This window comes from Bacillus rossius, chromosome 2 (assembly GCF_032445375.1).
Source record: "Bacillus rossius redtenbacheri isolate Brsri chromosome 2, Brsri_v3, whole genome shotgun sequence".
Classification (NCBI taxonomy): domain Eukaryota; kingdom Metazoa; phylum Arthropoda; class Insecta; order Phasmatodea; family Bacillidae; genus Bacillus; species Bacillus rossius.
In genome coordinates this window covers 80346876-80360500 of record NC_086331.1, presented here as the reverse complement: position 1 = coordinate 80360500, position 13625 = coordinate 80346876, and the positions used below count along the sequence as shown (strand labels likewise).

General features: G+C 36.1%; 1 protein-coding gene across 3 annotated transcripts in view; it reads right to left on the bottom strand.

Annotated features, from left to right (window-relative positions):
- The window catches only part of LOC134529402 (ataxin-2 homolog), a 258555-nt gene that overhangs the window by 126452 nt on the left and 118478 nt on the right, over positions 1-13625 (bottom strand). For all 3 annotated transcript variants that reach the window (XM_063363436.1, XM_063363435.1, XM_063363437.1), the window contains one exon: positions 5755-7212. In XM_063363436.1, the coding sequence (XP_063219506.1) occupies positions 5755-7212 (1458 nt within the window). The remainder of the gene's footprint in view (positions 1-5754; positions 7213-13625) is intronic.

The window sequence follows — 13625 nt, the reverse complement described above, 5'->3', positions numbered from 1 at the left end:
TTGGTTCCTGCTTTGATGACATTGGGATATTTGGTGATTTAAATGCACCTGGCATCGACTGGTCAAACAATACGACCGCTCACATTCTAAACTAGCATATTAGAAAAAAGGGTCAGTACCTAGTTAACTTTATATCTAGTCTGGGTCTAAGAAAGACTAATAATACCCTACCTTACATTAACCTGCTCGACTTACGTTTTACTAATTTACCGCAATGTACAGTTTTCTCTGCAACTAATATTCTTATTAAAGAAGTCATATATCATCCCGCTTTGAACATCAATCTCACATTAGATTATGTCAACGGCTACAAACAATTATCGCTGTATTTCGCAATGACAGAAATGGTGACTTTCTTGGTTTAAATAACTCGCTAAATATTTATGACTGGTCTGATTTTTACAGTACTTCCGATGTCAATATTCTTGTTGAAAAACTTAATATATGTATATGTGAAAAAAATCAATCTTTTTATACCTTCTTCCAAAAAGAATTAAAGAAAGCACTGAAATTGAAAAAAAAAAAAAAAAAAACATGAACTCTCTAAAAGAAATAGCAACAGTCCATTTTCCTACTTTAGGAAATAAAGTAAGACATGATCAAACGTTATAAAATTCAATGGACTCTGATGATGAACAACAATATTAAAACTAACCCAAATAAATTCTGGTGTTACATAAAAATAATGAAAAATAGTAATTATGAAGATATGTCTTTCAAAATTAATGATGATGTTACTTCTGATTCTGTGGTTTTATCAAAAACTTTTGCTGAGTATTTTTCAAGTGTATATGTACACACTAATCACCACCCCCATGTACCCCACACCAATATTAACACTGATACAATAACAATATTTCCTGTTTCGGAAAGCCTTGTTCTTTGGGGTATTAATGCTCTCAAATCGTCTAAGTCAACTGGTTCAGATGGCAACCACAATTTCATTACAAAAAGGCTGTTCTTATATACTTGTACCTCTTCTTTAACATTTATTTAATTCCAGCTTAAATTCATAAATTTTTTCAGAAAAATGAAAATAGCCAAGTATTTCCCATCTATAAAAATGGTTCAAAATTAAATGTCTCCAATTACTGACTCATATCCTTACATAATAGTTTTTCTAAAATCATACAAAGAAGTTATTTTTAAACATAAATGTTCAACTAAACGACCAACTATCCGACAATCAACATGGATTCAGAGCAGGAATGACTACTTCCACCAACTTAATGACTTTCATTAATACAATTTATAATGTAATAACTAATAGAGGGCAGGCTGTTGCTTGCTATTTTGGTCTTGCCAAAGCTTTTGCCTCTGTTAATCACTCCATCCTACTTGATAAATTATCTACCTTAGGTAAAAATGAGAATTTAGTTAACTGGTTTTCTAGCTACTTAAATAACAGATCCTTCTTTGTTTCAATAAACAATATAAAATCCTCCTTGCATAAAGCCAGTTCAGGTGTCCCTCAGGAAGGAACTTTGTCACCTTTACTATTTAACATTTTTATTAATGACATATTCATAGGTGTTCTTTTTGCAGATAATTAAAAAATTTACAGAATAATAACAATACGTGAGGACTGATTGCTACTTCAAAACAATACAAATGGAATTAACTTATGGTGCAAATGTAACTTGGTTACCCTTAATAAAAAATTAAAAAATCATATTCTTTACAAGGAAATACAAACCTATCATTAACTATAAATTAGACAATAATCAAATCTCTAAAACTTTTATTTATTAAAGATCTTGGTGTCATATTAGATTCTAAATTGTACTTTAATCACCATGTTGACTATCTAATCTCTAGCTTCTGTAGAACACTTTCCCTAATTAATTATATCACCTTTCATGTTGCTAACATTGATTCCAACCGTTCCCTTTATGTTTCATTAGTCCGAACATAGTTAGAATATTGCTCTATTATCTGGAATAACATTAACACCACTGATGGTAGTAAAACTGAGGACATCCAAAATAAAATTATTAAAATTGTAACTCGAAAAAAATATTTTTCCCACCCTTCTTTAACTTTACTTTGTGAGCAGAGAGTTTATTTAGATGCTCTATTTGTTTATAAATGTTAGAATAATAACATCAAATGTAAATATATTTTAGACAATACCAGCCTTAGAGTGCCCCAGTTCAATAGCAAATTATCAACAGCTCAATGTATAGTTCATAATTGTAATGATTGTCTTCATAGAAAAATCTCTAATTAAAACAAACAAAATCTAAGTTTATGTTAAATTTATCTTCATTAATAGTTTCACATATTATTTTTACTATATAATCATATACAAAAGTGTACCTCTTATTAATACTGCAATTACTATAGCAATTATTTTTTGTTTATTCTTACGTTTTTACTAGCTGCCCGACCCGGCTTCGCACGGCTATACTAAAGGAAAAAAATTAAGCCACATCTCCCATTTACAGTAATGGTAAATAAAAAAAATTCAGTGAAAATTTATTACAATGCTGTATAATGTACCGGAGAGAAAATGAATAGCACCGATGGTTTCCCGACTCGTGCACGCAACGTACAACTGATGTACCCGTACTTCGCTACGGCAATCTACAAGCAGATCACTATTGCGCCGCTCATTATACATGCCCCTCCTTGTGGGTACGCCACTGCCGCGCGATGCCCGTTACCATGGAGACGCAGAAGGCATGAACAATGCAAAATCCTGTTCTCATGCAGACAAAGTACCCACTGTTGCCTGGTTTTAACCACACATGGGATCTAATTTTCGGAAAATGTCATCCTGCGTAACATAAGGAACATTACTGTGAAGTTTCAAGTCTGTAAAATATATATACTTGAAACAAAGGGCAATAAAAAACTAATTAAACACAGAGAGAGGAACAAAAACAATAGTTTATGTTTGCGATTTAAAGTGATAAAAAGTATTTAAATACTAATTGAACTCTCATGAGGGTACTGATTGCTTCGTTGTTAATATCACACGGGTGTTTTTTACTTGTATGGGAAAATTAAGAATGATAAGGCATCCAGTGCATGGCAACAATGTTAATAGGCAATAGGAAATAAACTTCTAGCGCCTGCGGCATTGTCAACACACATTTCGTACGTGTACCGCATGTTGTATCTAACCCCCTCCAACGCATTTGATTCTAAATTGGACTTTTAGTAAGGATCCCTAATGTTATTGATAATATAATATAGCCTATAGCCTTCCTCGATAAATGTACTATCAAACACTGAAAGAATTTTTCAAATCGGACCAATGGCTCCTGAGATTAGCACGTTCAAACAAACAAACAAACCAAACAAACTCTTCAGCTTTATAATATTAGTATAGATGTGTACTATCTTGATTTGGGTCGCTGCAGATTTGTGGCCACCTCACCTTCGTATGTTTGCCATTTGTGCTTGCACCTGTGCCTGCTTGCTCTTGGTGACGTCAGGGTTGGGGAGAATATCCACAGATTTTGCAATGACCACTATCCTCACTTTCCACTTGTCACTTGTCACCCGTTTCTCTGTATGTATGTGTCATGTCCATATATATATGTGTCATGCCCACCACAAAAGCCTCCGGCTGTTGGTGGGCGTTTTAAAAGTGTAAAAATATAAATATAAATAAAATTTAAAAAAAAAATGTTATCTCTTATCAAATACATCATTCTTCACGCTACTTCTGCCAAACTCCATTCATTCACTATACTTAGCTCTAATTACATCAAAACTTGAATATTGTTTAATACTTGTAACATTGTAAGCAATTACCATCTCAATGTATAAATCATTTGCATATATAATTTTATTATGTTTTTTAAACATTTTCAGTACTGGCTAAGTGAATGTTTCAGAGGTAGTCATATGTTAGCAATGTGATGTTTTCCCCTTATTTCTCATTAGTTCATGTTTTTAAGTATGTCTGTTAATTTAATTAATTTAAATATTAAAACCCACAAAAATACATTATAACCTATTTGTCTTGTTGGTTAAGTTTTCAACTATAGTCATATATATTTCTTTACTTGGTTTCTTTATTATTCTTTGTTTGAAAGCATGATGATGCAATGTGATGGTGTGTCCTGAAGAGTAAGAGAGAGAGAGAGAGAGAAACTGTAGTTACCTGCCGAATGTAGGGAACTTATCTATCATAAAAATTGGAAAGAGAGAAGGGAAAGTCCCTAGTTATATGCATGCAGTGTGTTTCATGTCTTTTAATTTGTGCATTGATTGACTGATTTTTGAAAGTGTGTTTTAAGCTTGTATGTGATTGGTTGTGGGGTCATGTGACCATGTCTCTCCTTCATGGATGGATGTAGTCAGGTTGGTCGTTAGTCATGTAGCAGTTGTGGTACCAAATAGTCATGGTCGGGTGATGGCTCTTAAAATAATATAATTATGTAGTTTGAAAGCAAATTTCGCTGCTGCGGTCAGGGTGGCACTGACTCAGAAACATTTTTGGACTTTTTATTTTGAATTTGTTGACTGCAGTCGTCGGTGTTAAGCCAATAACGAGACAAACTTGAGTTGTTTTGTCGTCGTCGTCCAAGTATGTATTTGGCTTGTACCATGAGTTCATGTGAAATCATGGAATTTAATAACACTAATAAATAACCTTTTCATCGGACATTTCAGTACCAGTTTAAATTAAATTGTTTTCACAAATTAACAAACTTTTTTTTATGTGTTGTGAATTATCTGGAACAGTATGGTGGTCGGAAGATGGCTGCCTTTGGCTTAAGTGAATTTTCGGTATAGGATAATAAAAAGCAGTAAAAATCAGTCTTTGTTCTCGAGAGACTTTATTTTCATGATGAATCATTTAGAGCAACGACTTTATGAAATTTTAACCATATTTTTGAACCCAACATATTCAAATGTTTTTATGTATGTGCAATTCGGACCAATTTTGAGCTAGCTGGGAGGTCAGAATTGTAACATACTTTGGAATAGTATTATTGAATCTGATAGTGGCACAATTGAAAACATTCAAAAAAAGACAATTTGATTTATAATAAAACTTTCCCAGTGCTGATTTTTAGCTTCTCTCTCGGATCATACAATCTACTCACACTAACTTTTTGTTAAAAACGGTTTTAATTCAAAATTAGTTGCAAATATATACTAGATAACATAGGCCTAAGAAGGTCCTTAATTCTATAGCCATTTTTATCCACCTTATGTTCTTGAACACAAATGACATATTAAGACTAACAACTAATTATAATAAACAGGATCTATTGTAAAACTATGATTAACTATAATCAATAATTATTTAAATAATTTTAAATGCTTCTCAATCATGTCTTCTTAACTTATGCTTGTTGTAGTACTAGTCTCTAACTTTCTTTTTAAATCATATCTCAATACTCCTATTGTATGTTTCATGTTCTTAATATTTTAACTTTTTATTTTAATATTAATTATGCTATATGGATATGTCTATGTAGTTGTGTCTGTTGTATTTGTTCTCTCTATCTTTTATTGTGTTGTCATGTATTTATGTTTTTATGGTGCACATTCTTTGCAATCTTTCTAAGGAGTGTGTTCCTAAGGAGTTTACTACAGTAAAATTTTCTTAGTTTCTCCTGAAGTCACAATAATAATGTAAGTTTGTTGGGAGTGTTTGGGTAAGATTCACCCAATAACAGCAGTATTTTTTAAAAGAAGCTAGAACACTTCTATCTATACTAAAGAACCAAATCATTTTGATGATTTGTGGAAATAAATTTCAATGCTCATATAAAAAAAAAATAATACCTCTTTGGTCTGATGTCTTCCTTGATGTTGCATCGTTGTGGGGTTCTAAAGTTTTCGTTGCTATATCCGACGATGGCTGGGAAGGCTTCATGCGTACCGGCACAGATGCCTGCACAGCCGTCGAGACTGGAGCTCCCATTACCTCAGTAGACATTCCACGTGGTAAACTCGCTGGGAATGGTACTGGGAGACCAGCAGGGGGGGAAACCTGGTGGACAACCGGCTTTTCTGACCTCCCAACGGTAGACTGATTTGAGTGAGCATCAACGAGCGGTGCTGGGTGTACCGACTGGGGCTGAGAATGTGCCGGGACTGACTGTTGCACTTGAGGTGATGATTGAGTCTGTGGCTGATCACTTCGTGGTGATGCCTGGGAAGGAAGAGTTGACTGAGAAGAGTTGGCCCCATGCAAGGCTGCTTGAGGAGCAAAAGGCTGTTGTGGAAGATGTGCTTGAGAATACGACTGCTGAGGCTGGCTGTGGTGTTGCTGATTTGAGTACATATGTTTAGATGGATGCACGGCCTGAGTAAGTGAAGAAGGCAGCTGGGTGATGTGTGGTTGACTTTTGGAATGTGTCTGTGGAGAGACTAAGGCCGGCTGTCCGGGGAGAACAGGGTGCATCTGCTGAGGGACCTGGGGTGGTTGTTTCATGTGGGGCTGCTGCGACGGGTGAGACTGATGCGAAGGGTGGGGTTGCTGCGAAGTGTGGGGCTGCTGCGATGGGTGCGATGGGTGGGGCTGATGTGACAGGTGGGGCTGCTGCGATGGATGGGGCTGCTGTGACGGGTGGGGTTGCTGCTGCTGCGACGGGTGGGGTTGCTGCTGCTGCGACGGGTGGGGTTGCTGCTGCTGCGACGGGTGGGGTTGCTGCGAAGGGTGACCCTGTTGCGATGGGTATGGTGCTTGCTGGGGCAAGCGTTGCTGTTGATTTGCATGTGTCAGCAAGGGGTGAGAATGCTGATTAGGGTGTCCTTGTACAGGACGTGGAACTTGGTTGGCATGTGGTTGCTGCATGGGATACGTTTGTTGGTTTGACTGTGTAGGATATGACTGTTGACTTGAAAGTGCTTGCTGGTAAGGATACTGATGATGTTGGTTGAAATGGGGTTGGTGAGGTTGCTGACTTGAAGTCTGTTGAGAGAACGGTGGTGGCTGTTGCTGACCCACTTGTCCCTGTTGGGGAACAGCAGTTAACTGCCCAGAATGATGATGCTGTTGTGACTGTGGTGATAGTGATATGGGCATGCTAAGTGAATGCATATGAGAAGCCGGAAGCGACTGGTGTTGATGTTGCACCTGGTTTGGTGTCTGCTGGATAACGGCTGGTTGTGGGGTCTGAACGTGATGCATCAAAATTGGTGCTTGAACCGGATGCATCTGTTGAGTAGTTAATACTTGAGATCCTTGTGATGGATCCCCACCATAGATTTGAGGGAGTGGTGGGTATTCACATGGTCCTGGAAAAAAATTAAACACCTAAGTAATTACGAGCAGCAATTATGTTCAAAAGGTAATTTCTTCTTCAAGCAAAATCACCATTATAAATGTTTTACCAAAAATATATGTTTCATTAATAGATTGATCAGTTTTTAGTTATGTGCATTACTAGAACTAAAAAAGAAATTGTTAAGAGAGTTTTCAAAATATTTATATCATTTTAACTAAATTCTGATTATATTTTATGTGGAAGTAAGCTTAGGCCTTTTCAACATATGATTTAGAGGTAATAAGATGATTAACACATAAACTTACAAGTGTGCAGTAACCAGTTCCAAAACTTGAGAAGAACATTTAAAAAAACTGACATTTATTTTATTTTAAGCACATATAACATATTATAATTAATTAATTCTAAAAGTCAACATTAAAAAAACCATGGGTAAATTGATATGCAAATATGATCTTATTTACATACTTGAGAAACATGACAATGAAAATAAAATTTCACAATACAGACAGTCCAGTGAATAGATACAGGTTACCTTGCAAAATATGGGGTAGATTATTATTTTAATTTTTATATATTGGTACCAACATAAAAAATCCAAGTTACCAAACATGTCCAACCGCAGGAGAACTATTAGGCAAATAAAAAACAAATTATTATTTTTTTAATAAGTTGAAACTGTCAATTTACGTATTTATTGCACTATGTACAAAAACATGAAGTAATCTCTGCAAGAGATATTATTATGCCTGCTGGTGGGTGCCAAGCCGAGATCAACATCCTTGGATACTTAAATTAGAAATTTCTTCAAGATCCCAGACTTCTGCATAGGCCTGAAACGTGGTTGTTTCCACAGGGACAAGTGATCTCTGTTTGTACCTAGTTACCAAGTGTGGCTAGGGATGTTTTCATCATGTAGATGATGTTGGTGACACTGGAATTAAGACTTTTCGGGTGATGATATAATTCTGTGTAGCCTGTGTACATCATTTTGATATGCATTTTCAAAGAGTGAATAAGATTCAGAACATTTCAGAACTTTTTCTTTCTTCAATTTGCAACTTGGCTTAAATTTGTGTAAAGAATGACCTAATCTCAACATTTAAAAACTATGCCTCCTACCTGCAACATCACCAGGTCACATTAAATTTGAAGTGCAAAAAGACTAACAACAAAATTTAAAAACAGTATCTCTTATATGCAGTACTTAAGTGTTATGAATTATTACAGTGTTGAGTCATGTCTGGCCAGACGGACTTCACATGGATAACCTGATTGCGCCATCACGATTCTTGCCTGAGAAGCAAAACTGTAGATGACTCCATCAGACCCCAATAACCGCCTAGATTCACTATAGTACAACTGTAACATAAATACTTCACAATACATTATTTTACTGCGTCATTACGGATGGTTTCCAACAACCTGTTATGTTTGTTCTTTAAGACATACAACATGTGTTTTTTACGTATCCGTGGATGCACACAACCCGCAGTGCTCGCAGTGCGAAGTCCCTCAGTTTGCCTGTAGGTTATGGGACCCGCGAAGCTTGAGCGAGGTTGTCCAAGAATTTTTTTCATTCATTTGACTGCAACGTGGCACCGGAACTGCCACCTGGTGGGTAGGCTTTCCACACATCTTCGATGAGTGGAACTAAGAATATTCTGGGCTATAAAGACTGTTGTCACTGGTGGGTATATAAACCACTGTTTTGCAGCAACAAAGGCAGAAAAGTGTAAAAACACTACAGAGACTGCCACCACGTAGCCACTACCCAGGACTGAGCAAAACACTACTGCCCACAGCGACGACTGAGGGACATCATAGGGTTAATAAACCCTGTCATTAATGACCACTAGTGAGGTGTTTGTTGGTTTTTACATCACCAGTACCAATGGTTTCGGGTAAAAATTCAATGTTGGCGAGAGATTACTCGCTCAGTGAATAACAGTTGTTAACATTGAAGAACAAGTAAAACAGAATACGAGAAAGGTGACGGCAGGGGCATAGCAAACAGTTAACTATCTGGTTGAGTTCACAATGACCAAACAACACTCTCTTGGCAAGTGTGTATAAGAGTGGTAACTACCCAACGATTCCGAACATATAACGACTCCTGACGAGTAACCCGACGAGTGTGAAGAAGTGGACAAGTCCACCAGAGGTCCAGCAGTTCCGGGGCAAACCACAGCGGGCGAGCAATTACAGCGCATCATCAGCTACGGACACTCGCTTGGCTTATGAGTAGCAAGTGGCTGACATCGGAATGCTATGGTGTTCTGAAATCATATTGGGTGTGAGTCTCAGTGTGAGTACCCGAGGGCATTCTACTAGAAGGATGACGGCCGGTCCAGGCTGTGCTGATGGGATGTGACCATCTGCGACTTTGTCTCTTCCTGCACCCATGCTGAGTACCAACTATGAGTTACCTGCTAGCTGGAGAAGACATCAGTGGTGTAAACACCAGATGTCTGGCCATAAAACGAGGGGAGTAGCCACACCAACAGCAACCACGTGTTGGCGGTGGTAATCATAACAACTAAACTTAAGATTATAGTCAATAGTCATAAATTTAATAATAGTTTATTTTGGATAAAGTTTCTGAGCTCCACATTAAATGTATGCCTACAGATAATCACTTTCAAATTATAATACAGAATTTCTCAGTGCTTAGCAATAATATTTTAATAGCCAACAGGAGCATTTTTAATTTGCACTGTAGTGTCTTTTATGTTTTAACTGTGCAGCTTTTGTAGACCTTTTATTCTTAATGTTCATGCCAAATATTTTTACGTTCACAACAAACCACTAAATGAAGCTCGACATAGTGAAGTCCGTATTCAGGAATCCACAAGGCATAAATAGTCATTTACGTTCTGCAATTGTATTTTGGTGCCACTGTGTGGAGTATATGAATATATTTATATTTTTAGAAGCTCTTGTTTTGGCACGAACACATCCTTGCATATTGCTCACCCCATTACACATGAACAGTGTAACAACATTTTACTTATAAAGAAGCAATATTTTGACTTTAATATTGGGGTGATAATAAGCAAACTCATATGCTGGTATATAAATGTTGTAACAAAAACCAATTATATAGGTATAATACATAAACATAATAAATAATAGTTACTTATATAATAATAATGATAAAATACTACTTTTTAGTTTTAATTAAAGTCTAAAAATAATAGCCACACTTATCTGAAGTACAAACACAAATAACAACCTTAAAAAACACAAATTGTAAAAATTAAAGTCTTAAATATCAATTCGAAGGTGATTCCAACAGTCTTGAAAAATCCTTAAAGAAAGGAAATTAGTAAATTCTTCAAAGACGTCTTGAAGGCCCAAGTAGTTCTTCGAGTTCAGCATGTACCATCAGAGGTGGAAGGAAGCTGTCATTCTTAAGCTGTTCATTTCTGTATTGCGATGGTTACAAAAGCTGATGACACAGGTCATCATACTCTTTAGTCTTATCCAACGATGCCATCCAAATGCAGTGTTTGCACATGCTGGAGCATTTGAAACCTGCCTTTCAACAAGTGCAAGACACATTTTTCAGAAGTGTCTCAGATGCTGGATCTCTTGTGTCAGCAGGCATTATACCATAGATACTGCATGCTCAAACCCAATCCTCCAGTTTGATGTCATTGCCCAACAAACTTTGGATTGGTGTTATTACTGGTAGGAATAGCGGCATGCAGCAATTAATGTAGTTTGCGAGTGTGTGAAATTTATTCTATTGGATTTTGCAAACAAGTTAACTCACTAAGTGTTCAGAATTGGTCTGAGCTATATCAACTGTGCATGACTTTAACAGAATTTGTTCTTCAGTCACAACTGTGTCAACCTATACAATATAACCGAAAAGAAACAGAGTTGTGGGAGCTCACTCAGTAAGTTGAAAACTGTGAATGAGCCATTTAAGAACACCTATGCTTAACAATACTCTTTCTTGTTATATTGTAACTTCGTGTTCATGACTCCTCCCCGAATACTTTTGTAATATCTCTATGAGCATTATTGCTTTTCATACAGCTACTTTTTTACGCATCAACTATGTGCTAAATAAACGTAAATAAGAATTAATAATCAACTGAAACCATGTTTATATGAGTAATTTTATCATGTTGAGAAAAATGTCAACTTTAAATAAACTGTAACAAACTTACTTTTTGTAGCATTAAAGTTGTTTGAATGAAAAAGGTAGAAAATTTAATCCTCTTTAAAACATTACATAATGGTTAAAATTTTCCGGTGTCGGTCATGTTGAACAACTAAGATTTTATCCTGCTACTACTTGTACATGCACCCATGTTACATGTAAAAGTATTTGCTTGAAAATATTTGAAAATTGCAACATGTTGTTTCCCCCCCTCCGACTTGATCCTCTTCACCTAGGCCAGTGATGGCCACAGGCCTGAACCAACCCATGGCATCTTTAGATACTGTCCACATAAATTATCCAGAAAAAACCCAGATAAATTAGTATGTTTAGACATACCGCAATGTAATAGCTGTCATTGTACATAAAAAAACATTTATTACTACCACTAACAAATGTCACAGCACCAATTGAATTAATGTATTCAGCATTAGTAAAATATGACTTATGTGTATTTGTATTACGTCAACCTGAAAAACAGACTCTAGTTAAACAAACATGCAATCATAGGTACACCACAACATATTATCTTAGCCAGTGAATTGATTTACCAGGGTGTCTACAGAAGTGACAAAATCAATTTTAGTGACTTTTCAGTGACCTTTTCAGTGACTAACTGATTTAAGTGGCAAAAAAAAAATTCTGATTTTTTTTTTACTTTGTACTTTTGACTAAACTAACTGACACTTTTATAAAAATTTACACATTAGGCATAACAATAATGCCTAAAAACTACCAATGACCACCAAAATTTAAAACGACATGTTATCCTAATGAGAAGATTGTGTATTTACTATACTTACTTTCTGAAATTAAAAAATTCTACAACATGATTTGCCTACACTGATAAAACACTTCAACGGTAGGCTAATATATATTATTTTTGATAGGTAGATGTTATACTAGTTCGTCAACTTCTGGCAATGAATCGTCCCGTTTTTAATGGTCATCTCACAAATAAATAGTGTCTATAAAGTCCTAACTGGCCTATAATACTGATATGAATGAATAAAACCTTGGAAAAAGACACAATTTTGTAAATGATTGTACACAAAGTTATACCTATGTATATCAGTCTTCTAAACAAAAACACACATTTTTTACTTTTTAATCTGTTTTTTTAGATTTGTTATCTTGAGTTCCAGTGTTTTTATCTATTCCTTACTCTGCTCCACAATTCTTTTTTTACAGAGTTTTTTTTTTACACATTTCCAGTTCCTTCAATTGTGAGGTTTTTCTTTTCTTCTCTTGTTCTTCTGCAATCTTTTTCCTGTTTTCTGATGTGTAAATTCTCTTTCAGTTAAATTTTCAATCATTTTTTCCGTCACCGCTGTGTTTGGTTATGTTGATGCATGTATAGTGTGAGCGCACATAGTCAAATATGGATATTGATAGGTCACCGCTGTGTTTGGTTATGTTGCCTGTATAGAGTGCGCACACGTAGTCAAGTACGGATATCGATAGGTCGCCGATTGCATTCAGCGTGCGCACTCTGCCTGGTTCCAAGTAAACTATATTTGATAGCCCGCACTCACATTCCTTCCTCCCACACGGCCACGCCACATGAAAGCATGCTGTTCCATTGTGTTTACGTCTGCTCCGATCGCACCTCAGTCGCCGTCAATAAATTAGTGTGCTACGATTATGCGCTGGCGACGATTATACGAGTAAATACGGTAGTATTCTGTAACATCAATGGTTAGAAAACCTCTGAATCCTCGTACAAATACGAGACTTTTCACACGTCAGGCAATGCTAGACTCGTACGGCCTGTGTCCTAAAAAAACGAAACAACGAAAACAAACATAGCACGACAATCAGCTTGGCATGGCATTGAAATTCACCACTGCGTTTCATGGTATCTTATTTCAGCACTTTGTTCATCTATCGCAGGCCAAACCATACTAAAGAAAGAAAAATACTGCTGTGCCAATTACACAGTCACTTAGTGTCCAATAAATACACGTGAAAATACGTCAATAGAAATATTTTTCGTGAGCTTGTACCGAATTCCGTGACTTTTTAGTGACTTCATGACCTCGCATCAAAATTAGCTACTTTTTCATTACTTTCGGGACTTTCGTGACTTGTAGACACCCTGTTTACTGCTATTTCAAAGATGCATACACAACTAAAATAGTTATAAGTGCATTCATGTTTAAACTATTAAGAAGTTATTGTTTCTTATTACCTGATTTATAGTCTTTTTTTTGTTGACAGTACTTGTAAATAGCTATCTAATGTTCTAA